The sequence below is a fragment of the Colias croceus genome, chromosome 30 (genome assembly GCF_905220415.1).
Source record: "Colias croceus chromosome 30, ilColCroc2.1".
Taxonomy (NCBI): Eukaryota; Metazoa; Arthropoda; class Insecta; order Lepidoptera; family Pieridae; genus Colias; species Colias croceus.
In genome coordinates, this window is record NC_059566.1 from 2589038 (window position 1) to 2610563 (window position 21526).

At 33.3% G+C, this 21526-nt stretch overlaps 1 protein-coding gene across 1 annotated transcript; it reads right to left on the bottom strand.

The window, feature by feature from the left end:
* Positions 1-1241: 1241 nt before the first annotated feature.
* On the bottom strand, positions 1242-21358 carry LOC123704815 (gelsolin-like). Its single transcript, XM_045653308.1, has 16 exons — positions 21259-21358; positions 18282-18399; positions 16798-16878; positions 15370-15444; positions 14374-14566; positions 13598-13713; positions 10835-11012; positions 10374-10474; positions 9455-9571; positions 8213-8281; positions 7656-7718; positions 6599-6707; positions 3502-3614; positions 2473-2583; positions 1808-1924; positions 1242-1417 (listed from the first exon to the last, which is right to left on the bottom strand). The coding sequence occupies exons 2-16, from the start codon at positions 18396-18398 to the stop codon at positions 1346-1348; spliced, it is 1632 nt and encodes a 543-aa protein (XP_045509264.1). The 5' UTR covers position 18399; positions 21259-21358; the 3' UTR covers positions 1242-1345.
* Between the last annotated feature and the right edge of the window lie 168 nt (positions 21359-21526).

Here is a 21526-nt window from a genome sequence, read left to right on the forward strand (position 1 = left end):
ATAATTTATATTAAATACCAATGCTACGCTGTATTCTTTGATATCAAGATACTTGTCTATCTCACGATAAACACAACCAAATGACGAACAGAAAATACTTGACACTTGACAGATCACTTATATTCTGAGAACGACAACGAACAAAAACCTGACGCATTAAAAATAGTGTTGATCATTGATAGTTTTGGAATAAAATAATAGTTTCATCGGCCCATATCAAGTTTCCCTAAATACAACGAAGGACATATAAAAACTAACTCTTCTATTCCAACCTATAACACAACAGATGAACGACAATAAAAACTTCCAACGATTCAATTCAAAGAGAATTTCTCGCAATTCACAGATATCGCATTGCAAAATATAATAATGAACGCATGTGGTGTCTAAACTACAAACGCAGAAAAAGAATTTGTAAAAAATCAACAGTCAACATGTTTGTTTCCGAAATCAGATCGTGGATCAGCGTGGCAAATGGCAATCCGCAATTGGCAAACCACAAATGCCAAATTTTCAAGAAATGTCAAAACTCAAATGGTAACCGAGAAATGTCAAATGACTTGAGAATAGTCAATAGATAACAAAGTCATAGATTATATAACGATTGCTTCCAGTGGGTCCACACAGCACAAACATTTTTGAAATGTTTTTTTCTAGCATAAAATTCTATGCATAAAATAAATGACCAACGTAAATATTCTAAACCGTTTATTTATTAATATGATATTTGTTTGTTAAGTATTTTTTAAGTTTTAACTACAACTTAGTAAGAGACTTTAGTCCAAAATAATATTAAAATTTGATCTCAAATATAAAATCGGATCAGTAGCTCCTGAGATTAGAGCGTTCAAATATACAAACAAACAATCAGCTTTATAATATCATTTGTATATTAATATTAGTATGAGTATAGATATAGGTATTAGTATTACTATAACAGTTCTAAATTTCCGGCCGCGTTTTCCTCTTCACAGAAAAACCCGCATCGTTCCCGTTCCTGTGGGACATCCAGAATAAAAGTAGCCTATGTCTTATTCTGGGTCTTCAGCTACCTCTTCTACATACCAAATTTCATTGTAATCGGTTCAGTAGCATTTGCGTGAAAGAGAAACAAACATACATCCATCCTTCATCCATCCATCCAATCTCACGAACTTGCGCATGTAGTAGTAGTTATTATGTACTGTAAAATTATGTTTATAATAATTTAATGGATTTCTACAAAGAATAAAACGCCAACATTACTAATTATTTCTTTATTGAAACAAAAAAAATATAAGTTATCTTTGGTATTGTAATATTGTTAACAAAAAATATACATCTCTAAAAGGATCTAAATCTTCAACTATATTATGTCATTTTCCATTTCATTATTACGCAGAACAGCTTCGCGTGCCTCTTCATATTGTTGGATTTTCTGTAAAATAAAATAAAATGTGATAAATTTACCATTCACGCCACGACTTTGTGTGGACTGTCTGAATTTTACCATTCACGCATATTATCAATATGTTATTGTAATACTTATTGTAATATAACTTTTTTAACCGTGTATTGAACTTAATCAAAAGATCTATAATAATAGTCCTTTTTCTTTCTATTGTAGTTGATATTATTGTTAATTAATATTGTATTCTATTATAGCCAGTGTGTTGCCCTCTGAGGTGTTGCCATTTTAACTTTAGGTTACGTCTGCATATTATAATAATAGAAATAGACTTTAACTTGATTATTTTGCGTGTTTGTGTTGTATTTAATGTATAATATTTATCAATTTATTATTTTTTAGTTAAATAAATTAATTTACCATCCACATGTCAGAATCCCAATCGGCAAACATTTGAACAAACGCTGATGGTTCCAAACCCTGTTTAACAGCCAACATGTCTTCCATTCCGTAGTTATGGCGAACTCTTAAAAATGCCTGGAAATACATAAATAAATTATAAGTTCTTAATTTAATATTTTTTTAGGTTATAAAGGTTTACAATGTTTGGAATAAAATAAGTTTAAGTTTTATGAGTGATTTCTAAAAGTCCTGCATGTTTCTATTTAGAATTCCAATATTTCATTTAAAATTATTTAAGCTATGTAAACTGGCTTTCCGCTCGCCGCTTCGCCTGGGTAGTAAACCACGTAGGAAAACCCATATTGTTCCCGTTCCTGTGGGATTTCCGGGTTAAAAACATCTTATATTCTTTCTAGGCTCTCAAAATAGTTCTATACCAATTTCATCAAAATCGGTTCAGTGGTTGATGCGTGAAAAAGAGACGGATAGACAGACAGAGATACTGGCGATAGGGAAACATAATCTGTCATCAATAATTAATGAACACAATTACACAGAGCAAGTAAAAATATGAAGCTTGATATTATGAAGTTATAAAATATGATAGCCATAGTTCCGAATTTCTCCACTTGCCACAACATCGTTGTTCTTAATTCAGTCTATCGTAATCAAAAAATACTTACTCTTATAATATTAGCAAGTGATTTTCGTTTAGACAGTTCTGCTTCTCTCCCAAACCAAATGTATACGGTTTGAGGAGTTTGTAAAAGATATACTTCTGTGCTTAATAAATCCTAAAATAAAAGAAAACAGATAAGTCCTAAAAATGATGCTCTAAGTAAAAATGTACTTACAACTAGAATTTTTTTTTTGTACAACAAGAAACAGAACAGAAGGCAAAATATTGAATATAGTCTCATACTAATATTAAATTATAAATTCAGGACATGCAAAAATTTGGCCAAAAATGAGTTTTTGCTTAAAAATAATTTCTTAACTACATTAAACCCTGATATCTTATAGTATATTTTAATACAGTAGCCTGATATAAATTCAAACTTTTGCAGTAAATACCAAAAACAATAGACAATTTTAACAAAGCGCCATCTATCGTGCTAATGTGCTATATTTAAATCATCGAACTTTCCAAGTTCCCGCTCGCTTGGTCAAAATTCAATTTCAAATGCATTGATTTTACACTAATGTGCAAAATACGATTTACTTAGAAATATATTTTGCATTTTAATAATGTAAAAATAATTTATTCCACCTCACGGGAGATTTTCTAACAATAATGTGTGAGGATATGTAGATCAAGATATTATGTAGTGAGGAATGTGTTTGTTAATAACCAAGAAGCTTATATCACACTGGAGATTGCACCATTCGGTGTGAAAGGGACAAAAAAACAACCAGGCGTCATTCAAGGTCATACCTTCCCGTGACAAGTCAACGTTCATAGCGCAATCTCCAGTGTATTAGATATAAGCTTCTTGTTAATAACCAATAGCATCGCTTCAAACTTCAAACTATATGACGCGATATGATTGGTTCTTTACCATATTCACATATTATTGGTGGAAAACTTAGAGTATATATTACAGATAAACACTCTAAGGTGGAAAAGCACCCTTATGGTGGAATTCATTATTTTTCTTTCTTTTCAAATCTTAGATGCTCTAAGTTTCAAATAGTAGTATGGATGAACTCACGGCTTGGTTGAAATCGGGAACTTCGTTGAATGTGATGTAATTCTGTCTATCTATATCGACCTCATATAAGTGATTCTTGGTGTCAGAGTCTAAATTTTGATAATATGAGGAATCTGGAAAGATATTTTTGTTAAATTATATGTCGAAACGTGGAAATGATAGTTGTATGAACAATTTTTTAATGCTAAAATCTATTATACTTATTTTAAATCGTTTAAAGTACTATCTGCTTTGGATTAATTTTGGAATAACAATAGTTGAAGACACAGGATCAATACATATTATGTACCTATTCTTTTAAAAATTCACCTCTCATTTATTATAAATCGTTTGTTGTGCTTTTGTATTTACAGTAATTAATATACACTGCTGTTTAAATTTTAGGTTTGAAAAAATATATAGGTATTATTATCAATGGAATGAATAAGAAAACTGTGTTATTTAATTGTTATGATTTTACAGAAATAAATAATTTAATAATTGATAAACAATTTTTTTATATTGTGTAAAACATGTACTATTTTTTCATCAACCTGGACGAAGCCGGGGCGATAACTATGATACATTCAAATGGCGTTTTAGTAAAATTTGACTATGGTTTTACTCAATTTTTAACAAAATGAACACGTAACAATTATTATTATTAAATGAATTGACTATTGAGCACTATATTGTTTGATTGAACCCGCCAATATCAGGAACTACGGGTTCGATTTGAACAATTCATTCAGTGTTAGATAGTCCATTTAACGGATAAAGCTATTTTATACAGTAGGTATTATAAAACCTCGGAGCACAGCTAGTCAAACGTTCTATAAATAATAGATATATACATACTAATATTATAAAGCTGAAGAGTTTGTTTGTTTGAACGCGATAATCTCAGGAAGTACTGGTCCGATTTGAAAAATTCCTTCGGTGTTAGATATCGAGGAAGGCTATTCACGCTTAGACAAACAGGAGCGGAGGACTCCGGGTAAAACTGCGGGGCACAGCTAGTCATAATATAAAAGTACCATTGCTACGCGATAGATAGACAAAAAATACTTTCGTATTTTTAATATGTACATAACTAGCTTTTTTTTATAATATGTAGGTATATAACTAGCTTTTCACCCGCATTGTTCCCGTTCCCGTAGGATATCCGGGATAAAACCTATTCCCGGGGTAAAAAGTAGCCTATGTCCTTTCTCGGGTATCAAAATATCTCTATACCAAATTTCATGCAAATTGGTTCAGTAGTTAAGGCGTGATTGAGTAACAGACAGACATACTTTCGTATTTATAATATTAGTATGGATTTGCTTTAACTTGTGCTTCTCTTCTTTTGTTCATATTATAAATACTTTTTTCGCAATAACTCTTTAACAAAGAAGAGAATTTATACCTCATATTGCATATGAATACCCTGAGATTGAATACCATTTTGTTAAAATAAAACGCATGCATGGTTTGATGTTGTTTATTGTTAAATTACAAAACTGAGTATTATAGTAGCAAAAAATAAAAATAATATTTAACCCGATGAGTATTGTCATTCCATTTTCATTCATATATTTAAAGATCATACAAACAAACAATACAATTTGATAAAAAAAAATGCGTGCGTGTACTAGTGTACACACGTAAAAAGTAAAACTTCTTTATGACCTTATTTTTCAAAAAAAAATTACTAACTCTATGCAACTTTACAGAAATACGTCGAATCACGCGTGGTAGGGATAAGAAAAAGATAACGCGTAGCGGAAAAATGTCACGCGTAACAAAAAAAAAATAAAAAATGTTACACTAAATTTTTTTCCTACCCCGATAAAGAAGTTTCACTTCAAAAACTGGCCGTTAAAAATTTGATATTTAATAATGAAGTCATAATGAATCATGCTTGTCCTTTGCTTGTCTATGAAAATTACTGGGCACTTATTTTTTTTTTTAATTTATTTGACACTTCACTTTTTTAATCTTTACGAATTTATATATTTTTTTAAATATATGGTAATGCTGAATGCATACTTAATATAAAACGTTTTCACTTTATTTTTTGTTGTGAGAAATAAATTAACATATTAATAATATTTTTTGTGTTTTATTTTAAATATATTTCAAAAAATTACCCACATTATTAAGGTGCGAGCGAGATAGCATGCGATGAATTTAACACAGTGCAAGCGAAATAGCATTATACATTACAATTTTTATGTCATACCATTCATGAAATAATAATACATAGGTATTTTAATTGAAAAAATTATTAAACTATAAATGAATCGTTGCATTATTTAAATACATATTATAATAATCTGGGGCCGTAGACAAAGTAACAATTAAAAAACGATAACGAAGTTAGAAAAGGCAAAAATGTATGGGATTGACATACGCCGCGTTAGATCACGTGGTCTATCTAATGTCAATCCCATACATTTTTGCCTTTTCTAACTTCGTTATCGTTTTGTAATTGTTACTTTGTCTAAGGCCCCTGGTTCGAAACAAATACAGAGTATATATTTTAAATTTAATAGAGTATAAGTTTTTTCCAATGTATTTTTAACGTAAGTATTTTTCTATCTATCTCGTTTTATTTATGTATAGCGGTGTATTTACATCAAACGAACATAGAGCTAAGATTAGTTATCTTTTAGTGTAAACGACAACTCTTATTCAGCATTGTTCAGTATTAGAACATCATAAATAATCTTTTCGAACGCACTAAGAACAACGTATGAGATACACTAAAATAATTTCACACAGTGGAGTTAGAAGGAGCATTCGCTCGATTGATGTAAATGCAACGTAATAAAAAAACGCCGCGTTTCACTCGCCCGTTTAACTGACGACCATAATATCAAGAGACATTATATGTTTCATAATTTTATTTCTTTATACTTTATATTGTGTTTCCAGAAGGGAGTATTTACAAATTTAAAACACAATTGAAAAAATCCTAACATATACCTATATTGAGATAGTTATACTAAATACATAATATGTTATTATTCTGTCATTATTATAGTCGTAACAAATTGTTTATTGAAAGAAAACTTCTACAAGTAGTTGAAAAAGTTTATAAAAAACGCCGCGTTTGAACCGCCCGTTTACGCACCGATGGAGCGAACAAGACGGCTATGTGACATGCCAACATCGCGCCATGTTGTGAAATATTGTTTGAAAACCGCCGGCTCAGTTCCTTGAGGTATCCTAGCGACGTGCACCTGAAAATAATAAAATAAACAATAAAAAAAGATTCAATACAATATCTATATCTATACATATAATAAATCTGTAGAAGGGTCAATTCTGTACATTGAAAATATTGAAAAAATAAATAGCAGGGGATGGGATGGGATAAATAGAGGGAGTTACTGGATCGATACCAAGCCTAAATATGTGATTAAAAAAATTTTTGTCTGTCTGTTTGTATGTGAAGACATCACGTGAAAACTAACGGTTCGATTTCGATGAAACTTGGTATAATTATTATACATTATTAGCCTGGGCGTAAAATAGGATACTTTTTGTCCTGGAAAAATACGTGGAAAAAAAATAAATCATAATTTTTCAGTTTTATCCATAGACGTTGTTCTGTAGAACCGCGAACACACGTTGCGTTACCCGCAGTGGATTATTTTTTTTTATAAGATGTCATTGTCGGAGTTACTCAAAATGGAGAAATAAACCATCCACGCGAAACGGACATCTGCGCTGACGGAGTCGCGGGCGGCAGCTAGTCTATGCTAATATTATAAAGCTGAAGAGTTTGTTTGTTTGAACGCGCTAATCTCGAGAACTACTGGTCCGATTTGAAAAATTATTTCGGTATCATTTATCGAGGAAGGCTATATATCATCACGCTACGACCAACAGGAGCGGAGCACTGCGGGTGAAACCGCGGAGCACAGCTAGTCTACACTAATCTACACTAATATTATAAAGAGGAAAACTTTGTTTGTTTGTTTGATTGTAATGAATAGGCTCATAAACTACTGGACCGATTTAAAAAATTCTTTCACCATTGGAAAGCTACATTATCCGCGAGTAATATAGGATAGGTTTTATCCCGGAAATTCCACGGGAACGGGAACTATGCGGGTTTTTCTTTGAAAACGCGGGCGAAGCCGCGGGCGGAAAGCTAGTATTATATATAATTAAAGAACTATTACCCAAGAAGGATAGTTTTTGGACGTCAAATACTGCTGCGCCTTTGCCATCGCTTCGGACTTTTCCTGAAAAAGAAAATAATAAATATTATGTGGGTATTTTATTAAATTAACTTTTATATGACTTTACAAATATATCAGACACACAAACAAGCACACAATTTTTAACTATAATTATACTCTATAGAGTGGAAATTTGTGAATTTTATTAAAATTTTTTGGAAAAAGCAACTATGGAGTTTCTTGCCGGTTCTTCTCCATAGATACTGCTTTCCGAATCGGTGGTAAATGTTAAAAATATGTATTGACGTATCAAAAGTGCTTCTCGAAGAAGTCTAATTGAATAAATAAATGTTTGAGTTTGAGTTTGAACTGAGTTAAATATGGTTTCTTGCCAAATAAGTGCTGTGAAAGTTTTACATTTTGTCCAGTTCTGACTATTTGGAAGATTTAAAAAAAGCATTATCTTTTGTTAAAATAAATTATGCAGTTTTGAAGGTTCAGCAGTTTTGATGTCCAGACGGACATATGTACATACAAAATATATTGACAATACTTACTTTTGGTGATGCCTGCTTTCCAACCCAAACATATATGCTACCGCTGACTGTATCCAAGATGTAGGTTTCCTGAAAATAGAAAATAATAATAAAAAACTAAATTCTAACCAATTTTTACCAATATATTAAATCTATACTAATATTATAAAGCTGAAGAGTTCGTTTGTTTGTTTGAACGCGCTAATCTCAGGAATTGCTGCTCCGATTTGAAAAATTCTATCGGTTTTAGATAGCCCATTTATCGAGGAAGGTTATAGGCTATATATCATCACGCTACGACCTACAGGAGCGGAGCCACGCGGGTGAAACCGGGGAGCTCAGCTAGTGAGTTATAATATATAATAGTAGCTGAATTCACAGCTTCCAGCTGTACTGTAGCTTATAATAGCTATCGATTAAAATGAAAATTAATGTAAGTACATAAAACATAACGCCAAAACGTGTCGAATTACCTATCAGGGAATGTCATTGATAAGTATCAACTATCAAATTAAATTAATAATTTATTTAAGCCGTAAATGCTGAAAATTTTCGCAAATTTCGACATTCGCATGGGACTTAAAACCTATAGGGTACTTCTCATGAACACAGAGCCTTTAAATTTGGTAAAAGTAACGTCTTATAACCTATGATATATAAAAGAGCTAGATACGTTACCCGCTCTCTATTTTGGCAAGAAAAAACTCAGCTAAGTGCCCGAGTTTCACTTAGTCACGCACCATTCAGCGTCGTGGCTGGACGTTCTTTTTGTATTTTAATCGGCAGTTGTTATTACGAAGTACACGAGTGAGACATGTATTATGTCTCGTGCGTGAGAGTGAAAGAGAGAACAACTGTATTGGTGATAATGCGTTAGTAAGTAGGTATGTAATAATTACGCTGTTTTTTAGTGCAATGATGTTGGCGTATGCCGCGTCTACTAGTATAATAAATAGGTCATTGCTTATAACACAGATAAAGGAAAAATTGCTAGAAACATAAATTTTAAAGTTACAACTTACAACATTATAAAAAATAGGTTTGTTCGGAGCCCTCGGAGCGCGAGTCCGACTCGCACTTGGCCGGTTTTTTGCTTTACAGTTTGCAGTTAATGAATAAGGTTTAAGTTTATATGTCATATTATGATAACAAGGTACTTTTATAAGACTTTTATCAATTGCATTTGTTTTAATTTTTATATTATTCTTATATACATGAAAAATAAAAAAATATAAGTATTTAATTCCTAAAGACAATATTTACCTGAGGTTTCAACTGATCCTGTGTGTATGGTTTTCTCAATGGCGTCACTTTTATTGAACCAGACGCGTCGGAAACTTCTGATAGAGTAACTGTGTCCTCTTCATTGCGTTCAAATGCCTGAAAGTTGGAAAATATATACAAATAATCTATATTAATATTATACAGCTGAAGAGTTTGTTTGTTTGAACGCGCGAAACGCGGGAAATACTGGTCCGATTTGAAAAATTCTTTCGGTGTCGCTGAAAATCAGCTCTGCAGTGAAAGTCAATGCTTTCACTGTGAAATGCTGAGCAGCATTCCTTTTAGCTTGCAAGTTTTAATAATTAAGTAGTTATAAGTACATAAATTATTAATTTGTAATGTAAGCCTACTTGCTAATAAAGATTTAATTATATATTTTTGAAGTGAAACTTCTTTATCGGGGTTGGAAAAAAATTTTGTGTAACATTTTTTCGTTACGCGTGACATTTTTTCTTTACGCGCCATCTTTTTCGTATCCCTACCACGCGTGATTCGACGTATTTCTGTAAAGTTGCATATAGTAAATTATTTTTTGACAAGTGATAACTGCGTTAAAAATAACCGACTTCAAACTTGCACTTGCAACATTTACAAATATAGACAAAAATGCTCATAAAATAAAAACTACTGGGCCTATCCGAATAAAATTTTTATGGGACCAATTCGACACAATCCCGCATTGAACAAAAAAAGAATCACGTAAATCGGTTCAGAAACCTCGGAGTAATCGGTGTACATACATAAAAAAAACATACCGGCCGAATTGATAACCTCCTCCTTTTTTTGAAGTCGGTTAAAATATAAGGTCACAAAGAAGTTTCACTTCTTACGTGTGTACACTAGTACACGCACACATTTTTTATTATTAAATATTATTATTATTTCTTTTAAACATTACCTGATCATCGCCACCCGCACTTTCTTCGGGCAAAACGTCCTTACTGCCTGAACCGAGGGCTGTGAAGAATTTCTGTACGTCCACGTCGCTGGAGAATTTATCTATAAGAAATATCTTATAAATAGTTTTTTCTTGTGTTAGATTTGACGCGGGTGTAATCTATATCTATAATAATGTTATAAAGCTGAAGAGTTTGTTTGTTTGTTTGCACGCGCTAATCTCAGAAACTACTGGTCCGATTTGAAAAATTCTTTCGGTGTTAGATAGCCCATTTATCAAGGAAGGCTATAAGCTATCATCACGCTAAGACCAACAGAATTGGAGCAATGCGGGTGAAACCGCAGGTCGAAGCTACTATAGAGATATAGTGAGGAAAAGAGATAGAGATCTATCTCTATCTCTTCTCTATCTATAGAGAAGGATTTAGCATTAAACAAAATATCAATAAATAATAAACTCACCAATAATCTCAACCTTCGCTCTGCCATTATGATCCTGGTCTCTAATCTGGTTGGCCACGGAATTAGCCTTGATTTTTTCCACGTTCCTAGCGTTATCTCCAACGAATATTAGAACATCATTGCCTACATCTAGAATGAACACATCGCCTTTGTTCATTGAAGAGAATAATGGGTCCACCTGAAAAAGTAAAAAAAAAATGTGTTCGTGTACTAGTGAAACTTCTTTATGACCTTATTTTTCAAAAAATAATAATTTACTATTATTGCAAGTTTACAGAAATACGTCGAATCACGCGTGGTAGGGATAAGAAAAAGATGGCGCGTAACGGAATAATGTCACGCGTAACGAAAAAATGTTACACTAAATTTTTTTCCAACACCGATAAAGAAGTTTCACTTCAATTAGAAAAAGGAAAGAAAAATGTATTGTCATCAACACAAAAAAACACACACACAAATAACAACAACACAAAAACAAGTTAAATTCACTTTCCAGTGAATTAATAAAAAGAATTATATATCTTAAATTATTTTAATTAAAAAGTAAAATTACAATATACGTGTTATTATGAGCACGATGCTTCACAATATGTTTTTATTCTAATATTATAATTTAAAGGAATAAAACGTTCTCACGAACGAAAGCACACCGTCAGCGCTTCACATTACATATAGCGTAGGGTTGTCACATAACTCCTCCCCCCGCAGATCCGCAACTATTTTAGGACATTGAGTGAAAATGTTGCGGCAGGATCAACTTCTGGGGCTGATGTTTTCTGTGTTTTCTGAATATTCATTTTCTTTGATTTGTAGCGACGATAGCACAGGAACATTGAAGTGGCCGCTGCGCTCAGTAGCTAAAGATGTAAAGTGGTATTGTCGTATGGTAGATGGAGTGCAGTCCCAAGGTTTTTTAGCGTTCTCGTCGGAATATTACTGATTGGTGCAATTAAAATTTTTGTAGGTGTATCTTTAATTTCATTATTAATATTTGTAATAGTGAGGTCGTCAGTACGTAGAGAGCAGTTTGTAGGTAACGTTGCTATGAAACTGCCTTGGAGATGAAGCTATTCCTTACGCTTGCAGGATAATTTAACCTTTGTGAGATGAGGAAAAATAATGATGTAGTGACTGTCGTCCAATTTCTCCATTGCTGGCTTAGTTAATGTTAGGCAGGTGGATTCACAGTCGCTGGATATCTCTTGCGTGGTGATGAGTTTTGCAATACAGTCGGGTGAACTTCTTGTATGATGATTTAGGGTCGACTTCACATAGAAACCGATTGCTCTTCGATTGAACTTCGGGCATTCAGCCTCTATGTGCACATAAATATCTTTATTGGTTGCTATATAGGGATAGGGAGGTATGATGATATTATGATTTGTACGATTAAAGTGTGAGGAGTTATAATGGGGAATCTTAATATAATTACTATCCTATTTTTACTAAAGTATGATCCAGTGCGAATTATTCGCGGAGATCTACATTAATAATTTCTTCTGAATCGTAAAAGAAACGTAAAGTAACTAATATAATACTTAATATATCTATCCCTAACATAACATGGTGCGCTCGCGATGTACGCATAAAAGCTAAACTATCCTCTATATTTCTTATTACTAAAAGTAAATCATTAATATTATCGTCTAAGGAGTCTAGGAATTGCGCTAATTCTGTATAGAATCTAAACCATTTATCAATCTACGTTTTACACTGGTTTTAAAGCTTCTAACAAGGACGATGCCTTATCCAATTTTTCGTTTAAATGTTGAACCCTAATTTTATATAGTAATAATGTACGGTTATAATAACTAATTGGTCGCATATTTTAATGAATTTTGTTAATACATGGGGGTTACCATCAAAATCTGGGACCACCCTTACGCATTTAAAAATTTCTTCCGTGTCAAACGACATATTAAAACTATCAATACTTCTAATACTATCAACTAAACTATTTCTCGAGGACTGTTGGGTATTAACAGCCTCGGTACCCCGGGATTTCCTAGGATGGAAAATCGTGAAGGTTTATTCTAAAATTAATATAGGAATATAATATAGGAAAGCAACACAATAAAATAATTCTGTGCAACTCACATTGACATGGTTTCTGTATCGATGGCTGGATACTGCTGATGTTCTGGATACTCGCTTGGGTTTTTAAAAAAACCGGTCGGCCGCGCGGGGCCTCGGAACCGATATTCATTTCGGATATCTTCCCGCGGGCGACCCGAGTATCCTACCGACTGCGCCAGTTAAATTCACTTTCCAGTGAATTAATAAAAAGAATTATATATCTTAAATTATTTTAATTAAAAAGTAAAATTACAATATACGTGTTATTATGAGCTCGATGCTTCACAATATGTTTTTATTCTAATATTATAATTTAAAGGAATAAAACGTTCTCACGAACGAAAGCACACCGTCAGCGCTTCACATTACATATAGCGTAGGGTTGTCACATAACTAACACATAAATCAGTGACAAACAAATAAAATTCGCGTATGCCGAGCACATGTGTCAGAAGTGAAACTTCTTTGACAAGATTCAAACATACCAAAATCGTCTTACTCCATGACGTGACAGTATTGCCGTGACGCGACTTTGATATTTTACTCTCAACGCGCCTAAAGAAGTTGGAGTAAGGCGGCGGTTTTGGTATCTATGAATCTTGCCAAAGAACTTTCACTTCTGACACGTGTGCTCGGCACTTAGGCTCTTTTTTTTATTAATAACCTTTTTCACAGTTGTTTACTAACCTGTCTAACCCTAATATTTTTCTTTCCTTTAACTTGGAACATCCGTTTTTCAGCACCCGGGTTTGTTGTGACGTGGTTAAAACCAGAAGGGTTGCCGCCATCCAAGTACCGAAGAGCTAGAATATTATTCATTTGTTTATAACAGTTTCATATTTTCATACAGTTTAAATCTATAGGTACCAATATTATAAAGCTGAAGAGTTTGTTTGTTTGATTGCTTGTTTGTTTGTTTGAACGCGCTAATCTCAGGAACTGGTCCGATTTGAAAAATTCTTTCGGTGTTGGATAGCCCGTTTATCAAGGAAGGCTATTATCCATACTAATATTATAAATGCGAAAGTAACTATGTCTGTCTGTCTGTTACTCAATCACGCCTTAACTACTGAACCAATTTGCATGAAATTTGGTATAGAGATATTTTGATACCCGAGAAAGGACATAGGCTACTTTTTTTTCCCCGGAACATAGGATAGGTTTTATACCGGAAACGGGAACTATGCAGGTTTTTCTTTGACTGCGCGGGCGAAGCCGCGGGCGGAAAGCTAGTAGGCTATATATCATCACGATAATACCAACAGAAGCGGAGCCACGCGGGTAAAACCGCGGAGCACAGCTAGTAAATTATATACTAAAACCTTCCTCTTCAACCACTCTATTTATTAAAAAATACCGCATCAAAATCTGTTGCGTAGTTTTAAAGATTTAAGCATACAAAGGGACATAGGGACAGAGAAAGCGACTTTGTTTTATACTATGTAGTGAAATAAAAAACTCACCAGACGTGAAATACCCCAAAAACTGCTGACTCTCATGGCCCATAGTTTCTCTGTGTTGTATTGCTTTACCGTCAAACTTATCGTCAAGGCCGACCGTCAAAATGGCCGCCGCCCCGGCTTCGTCCTGTGACGTTTCACTGCCAAGCCAATAGTGAATGTCCCAGGATAGGTTGTTGCGTTTATCTGCTGTCGTCTAAATAAATAAATGATTTTGACAGTAAATAAACAATAAGTGATAACTGCGTTAAAAATAATAATAGTTTATAAAAACTAAAAAACACGCTTTTTATAGAAAACCGAACTAAAAAATAGAAAATTTTATCAAATTAGTGTATTGTCATCGGTCCTCAATAAATCTACAAAGTTTGAACGAAATCTGGCCGTTTAAAGTGGTTCAAAATCGCGCCCAAAGAAGTCGGTTACAAACATACAAACATACAGGTGAAGCTAATATAAAGCGTGTAATAAAGCGTGTAACAACCGACTTCAAACTTGCACTTGCAACATTTACAAATACAGACAAAAATGCTCATAAAACAAAAACTACTGGGCCTATACGAATAAAATTTTTATGGGACCAATTCGACACCATCCCGCATAGAACAAAAAAAGAATCACGTAAATCGGATCAGAAACCTCGGAGAAATCGGTGTACATACATAAAAAAAAACATACCGGCCGAATTGATAACTTCCTCCTTTTTTTGAAGTCGGTTAAAAATATATTAAAATGTTTCGCACACTTGAATTTCAATTGAATTCGAAAATCTAAGTTATAGAATTTTTGTTTGTTTATTTGTCTGTATATATGTCGGGACTAAACTGAAAAAGTCCTTCACGGATTTATAAAAGTTATTTCCATATACATAAACAACATCATCTTTTTGTCTACTCTACATTATTTTTATTATATTCTTTTTAATATTGTATTTTTTATTTAACTAATATACTTTGGAGATTATTTTATTTTATTTTTTTCTTTATATGTGCTACTCACCTTTAAAATGATGTAAGAATCACCCTTGTAGAATTTACCAAAGTCATTCTGTGGCACAATTACTGGTTCGAAATTCTGTGAAAAAACAAACATTATCACTTGAATCTTTTGGATATTTTACCGGAAATGTATGAAATCAAGGAATTGTATACAATTCCTAGGAAATGTGTACAATTCCGATACCATTTAGGAAATGTATAAAATATTGTTTAAAAAACTATTTAATGCATGCATATCCTAGGAAATGTATAATCTTCCTAGGAATTGTATACAATTCCTATATCGTATTAGGAAATGTGTAAAGTAAATGCTTTCTGTAATAAAACACGTTGTTATTTTTTTTTATTATAGCTCTTATTGATACAATCGGGTAACAGTCATACCGTAAAATTGTAATAATATTATGTTCATATTATTATCTTCGATCGTTCGATCTTCGACGGAGCCCCGCGAAGCGGGGCTCCTATTTCTGTGTAGTTTTTTTTTTAACAAACCTAACCTAACCTAACCTAACGGCTAACCTAACCTAAACCTAACCTAACTTTGAGGGCGAATATCTCGGCTATTTTTGATTTTAGAGAAAAGTTGTTCCTATAAAACATGCTTATATGTATAAGCGTAATCTTTACGATAAAACAATAATAAATAGGTGTTATATTTATTTTATTTTTCAACTTATTCATCGAATAACGTATTAAACTACCATTTCAAAAATGTATTCTAATTGTCCGTATTTGACAGTTTACAGGTGACATTTTAAAATGTTCGTGTAATACTTTAATGGACGGATAAATTTTAACCAAGGATTGAAAAATCGGCCCTTAATGATACAATTTTGCACATAAAATGTTCCATTTACACAGTGGTTGACGCGTGAGCGTAGAACCGAGGGGTCCTGGGTTCGATTCCCGGTGGAGACGAAGAAAAAAAATGTCTCGGTCTGGTAGGACACAGAAGGCTGATCACCTACTTGTCCCTAAAGAAAAATCGATCAGTGAAACAGATGTATGCATAATGCATCTGCCCATTACCCCACTCCGGGGACATGGGACTTCACTCACACAAGTAGATATGTAGCCGTAAGATTGTAAAAACTTAGACTAAAATCTAAATTGCGAGACTGCAAACTGTCGAAAAGTGATCCGAAAAATTTGCATGCAATTTAACGCATTATTTTTAGTTTTATAAATAAAGCTTTGCATTGCTCCTCTGCTATCTGTCTCTCTGATGTCCTAGCGTGATGATATATATAGCCTATAGCCTTCCTCGATAAATGGGCTATCTAACACCGAAAGAATTTTTCAAATCGGACCAGTAGTTCCTGAGATTAGCGTGTTCAAACAAACAAACAAAATCTTCAGCTTTATAATATTAGTAAAGATTATATTACCCATCTGTGACTATACGTAAAATTCAACAATTACTTACATTAATTCTCCACATTTCTATACCAGCCCGTTTTCCCGCATTGGCGAAGGCAGGGTGTGTTTTGGCCTTTATCCTTGCATCCTGAAAATTACAAATTACAAATCACTACATAGTATAAAACAAAGTCGCTTACTCAGTCCCTATGTGCCTTTGTATGCTTAAGTCTTTAAAACTACGCAACCGATTTTGATGCGGTTTTTTTGTTAGATACAGTGATTCAAGAAGAAGGTTTTAGTATATAATTTACTAGGTTTCCGGCCGCGGCTTCGCCCGCGCAGTCAAAGAAAAACCCGCATAGTTCCCGGGATTTCCGGGATTGCGTCATTTTCCCGGGATAAAAAGTAGCCTATGTCCTTTCTCGGGTATCAAAATATTTCCATACCAAATTTCATGAAAATTGGTTCAGTAGTTTAGGCGTGATTGAGTAACAGACAGACAGACAGAGTTACTTTCGCATTTATAATATTAGTATGGATTAGGTTTTAGCGGTATTACAAAGCGGGCGAAGCCGCGGGCGGTAAGCTAGTCCTTAATAATATAAAAATCCTATGTGTTCGGTTCAACAGTTTCTGCGTAAAGGAATAAAAAACAAACAAACATACAAACCTTCGCATTTATTATATTAGTAGGATCCATTCATATACATATTAAAAAACATATATATAAAAGGCCACGCTATAAACTAATCGATGACTTCCATCATTCAAGGAATACATAATTGCTTAATTGGAAGGCAATTTTCAACGTTACAAGCATTAATTAGGTACCTATTTACTGGTTTTACCGGTATACCGTACAGATAGCTGTGCCCCGCGGTTTTATCTGCATTACTCCGCTCCTATTGGTCTTAGTGTGATGATATAATATAGCCTATAGCATTCCTCGATAAATGGGCTATCTAACACTGGACGAATTTTTCAAATCGGACACGTAGTTCTTGAGATTTGCGCGTTCAACCAAACAAACAAACTCTAACTTTTTAAAAACATTTTTTTTTTAATATTATGGTTTAACTTTTCGTGTATGTGAAGGAGCGGCTAATTTTGTATCACAGTCATATTTTAAAGCAGTTTTTTTAATCGACACGGACGTCAAAAAAGAAGGAGGTTCTCAATAAAAACTATCTATTATTTTATGAGTTTATTAGTATTATATTGTGGTTTATTACCTCAGAACTATCGACTTCTTTTTTATTTTAAAGCCTTCCTTCCGTTTTCCATTAAAATTCTTGTTCTCACGATTTTTTGGTTGAAATATGACCTGTTTAGTTTTTTGTACATAATAATCTATATATATATATAAAATCTATATATTTAAAAATGAAACCCGTTTCGCGTTGTCACGGCATCACGTGTGAACGGCTGAACCGATTTCGATAATTTTTTTTTATTATATTCCTTGAAGTACGAGGATGGTTCTTATGTAGAGAAAACGTAAATATGTACCACGGGCGAAGCCGGAGCGGACCGCTAGTGATATATTACCTTATCATTTAGCGATGTTATTTGTGGTGATATAGGCGTAGACTGCTGACGTGTTGTTGTCCGAGCAGACACACAAACACACAGGGCGAGCACCGCCCATATATATATCGTCTTCATTCTGGAAAATAATAGTAGAAGTGTGAGTGAAGTCCCATGTCCCCTAGTGGGGTAAGGGGCAGATGCATTATGCATACATCTGTTTCACTGATCGATTTTCTTTAGGGACAAGTAGGTGATCAGTCTTCTGTGTCCTGCCAGACCGAGATTTTTTTTTCTTCGTCCGCCTTTTTAACCGCCTCCTTGGTACAGTCAACAGTGGTCGACGCGTGAGCGTAAAACCAAGGGGTCCTGTGTTCGATTCCCGATGGAGACGAAGAAAAAAAAATAAGATAAAAATAAAGACACAGAAGGCTGCAGAAGGCTGACCTACTTGTCCCTAAAGAAAATCGATCAGTGAAACAGATGTATAATGCATCTGCCCCTTACCCCACTAGGGGACACGGGACTTCACTTTTACTTTTTTTTTAATACAATTAAAACATTTACTAAAAAGTGCATTTATGTCAGCGATAAAACCGCACGCAAAAGATTGAATCCAAACAAAAACAATGGTTCTATTACTCATAATATTAAGGCCATGACTAAACAGTATTTACAACAGCTATGTGAACAGAATATCAATTCTTTGTTATATTTCCTTATAGCAATGAATATAAGTACCTTATATGGCTCATGTTATATACCTACGTTTAATGTGAAGTTAATTGTGGAGGAAGAACGTAGATAATATACCTATTACCTAGTATAAAATAAAGTCGCTTTCTCTGTCTCTATGTACCTATCAATCATTTAAAACTACGCAACGGATTTTGATGCATTTTTTTTAATAGATAGTGTGATTGAAGGGGAAAGTTTGTATGTATAATTTATTAGGTTTTAGACACAGCGGGTGAAGCCACGGGTGCAGATAAATAGATTATAGTAAAATGTTTTATTTACTAGGTTTTAGGTTTTAGACACAGTGAGCGAAGCCTCGGAAACCTAGTAGATAGATAAATTCAGATCTGAAAACGTTCACATCACATCATATCACGTCTTTTAGGTATCTAGAATCTAGATATAGTTAGAACATGAAACATCACGTAAATAGATATAGGTATATGACACGCTTTCATAAGATAAACTCAAGTTATTGCATTGTCACCGATCCTTGATAAGTGTACAAAGTTTGAATTAAATCTGTCCGTTTAAAGTGGGTCAAAATCGAGTTTAAGGAGTGGGCTACATGGGTACATAATATTATGAGCGTCTTAAAAAATTACGTTAAGGAAAATATAAACACGTATTTTTTCCGCTCATTTTACGACAACATGTCATAAAAATGGTCTTAGCGTGATAAAATGCCTAGGTATTACTCGTGGATAATGTAGCTTTCGAATAGACTAGTGAAAGAATTTTTAAAATCGGTCCAGTAGGTACCTACCTAGTTTATGAGCCTATTCCATAATTCATTACAATCATACAAACAAACAAAGTTTTCTTCTTTGTAATATTAGTGTAGATTAAGTTTTAGACCTTCACAGCGGGTGAAGCCACGGGTGGAAAGTACTATTGGAAGCAGATAAATAGATTATATTATAATAAATAAAAATACGAAAGTGTGTTTGTTTGTCTTTCTTTCATATCACAACGGAGCAATTTTGTGCTATGATTTTAATGTTTAAAATAGAAAATTACTAATTACCGCGGAAAAAAATTCCTATAGGAAAAACGTTTGACTATACGAGCGAAGCCGCGAGCAGAAAGTTAGTTTGTAATAAAAACAAGTAAATAATCTCATTTAATTGACCTAAAAGTTCAAGAACGTAATGTGTATTTCGATAAAATTTCAATGTTAAGTAAATAATGATAGAGTTTCAAGCTTTTACTATTTTATTATATACTAGCTTCCGCCCGCGACTCCGTCCGCGCGGATGTCGGTCTTCGCGTGGATTACATTATATTATATTTATCCATTTTGAGTAACTCTGACAATTACATCTTATAAATATTTATTGGATCCAAATACGGCTAGGCCTATAATAATACGCAACGTGTGTTCGCGGTTCTACAGAACAACGTCTATGGATAAAACTGAAAAATTAAGATTATTTTTTTTCTACGTATTTTTTCAGGATAAAAAGTATCCTATTTTACGCCCAGGATAATAAGGTATAATTATACCAAGTTTCATCGAAATCGAACCGGTAGTTTTCACGTGATGTCTTCACATACAGACAGACAGACAGACAGACAGACAGACAAAAAATTTTTTAATCACATATTTGGGTTTGGTATCGATCCAGTAACACCCCCCTGCTATTTATTTTTTCAATATTTTCAATGTACAGAATTGACCCTTCTACAGATTTATTATATGTATAGATAACCGTAGGTATTTAATATTTTATATTACAAACTTACTACCGGGTATACTACAATTTAAAACTAACTACCTACTACCGGGTTTGTGCTGTATTGATTCGGATGAATTTGGATAAATAGAAAGACGCAAACTTGGTGAAGAACAACAGCTAGGTACCTACCTTTTGTCTTTTTTTAACGTATTTCGAATAAAGCTTTATATTAAACGAGCCCAAATTTGAAATTACAGGTTTTTGTAAAAATCTCATAAATTAGTGTTTTACATTAAAAAAACGAGTTTCATAAGTAGGTTTAGTATTTTGTCGAAGCATCAACACCCATTAAAAAATTATTATTAAATACAATATGAACACTGCTAGATAAAAACCAATTATGTAGTTATTTAGAATCAAATGCTAAAAACTTACGCAAAGTCACAAAAACCTTAAAAATCAAGATGGAGCACGTTTTCAATTCAAATTATTTCACGATTTGTGAACGAAACCGTCCAAAATTTTATCTCAGTATGTGTTAACAATGAACTGCATTTTAATAATAATCCAATTAAACTTACGTTTATTCACTAAAATATAAACACACGTGTTTTCACAATGAAGTTATGATTCGAACTAAAACATCTGATGAATGATGATCTGAATGAGAATGATTTGTTTTCGTATTTTGTTACGTATAAAGAAACTGGGCCGGACTCGTTCTAGAACAAGGACAATAATTTACAGGTTTATTGTTGTTGTGTAATTTATACGAGTATGAATTTATGCAATACTAGCTGTGCCCCGCGGTTTTACTCGCATTATTCTGCTCCTATTGTTCTTAGCGTG

Excerpts from the sequence above, each read along its gene's own strand:
- LOC123704815 (XM_045653308.1), bottom strand. The coding sequence starts at position 18,398 with ATGAAGACGATATATATATGGGCGGTGCTCGCCCTGTGTGTTTGTGTG. Across the intron at positions 13,714-14,373 it reads TTTGGGGTATTTCACGTCTG|CTCTTCGGTACTTGGATGGC; the intron begins GTGAGTTTTTTA and ends ATAATATTCTAG. Across the intron at positions 10,475-10,834 it reads AGCGAAGGTTGAGATTATTG|ATAAATTCTCCAGCGACGTG; the intron begins GTGAGTTTATTA and ends TATTTCTTATAG.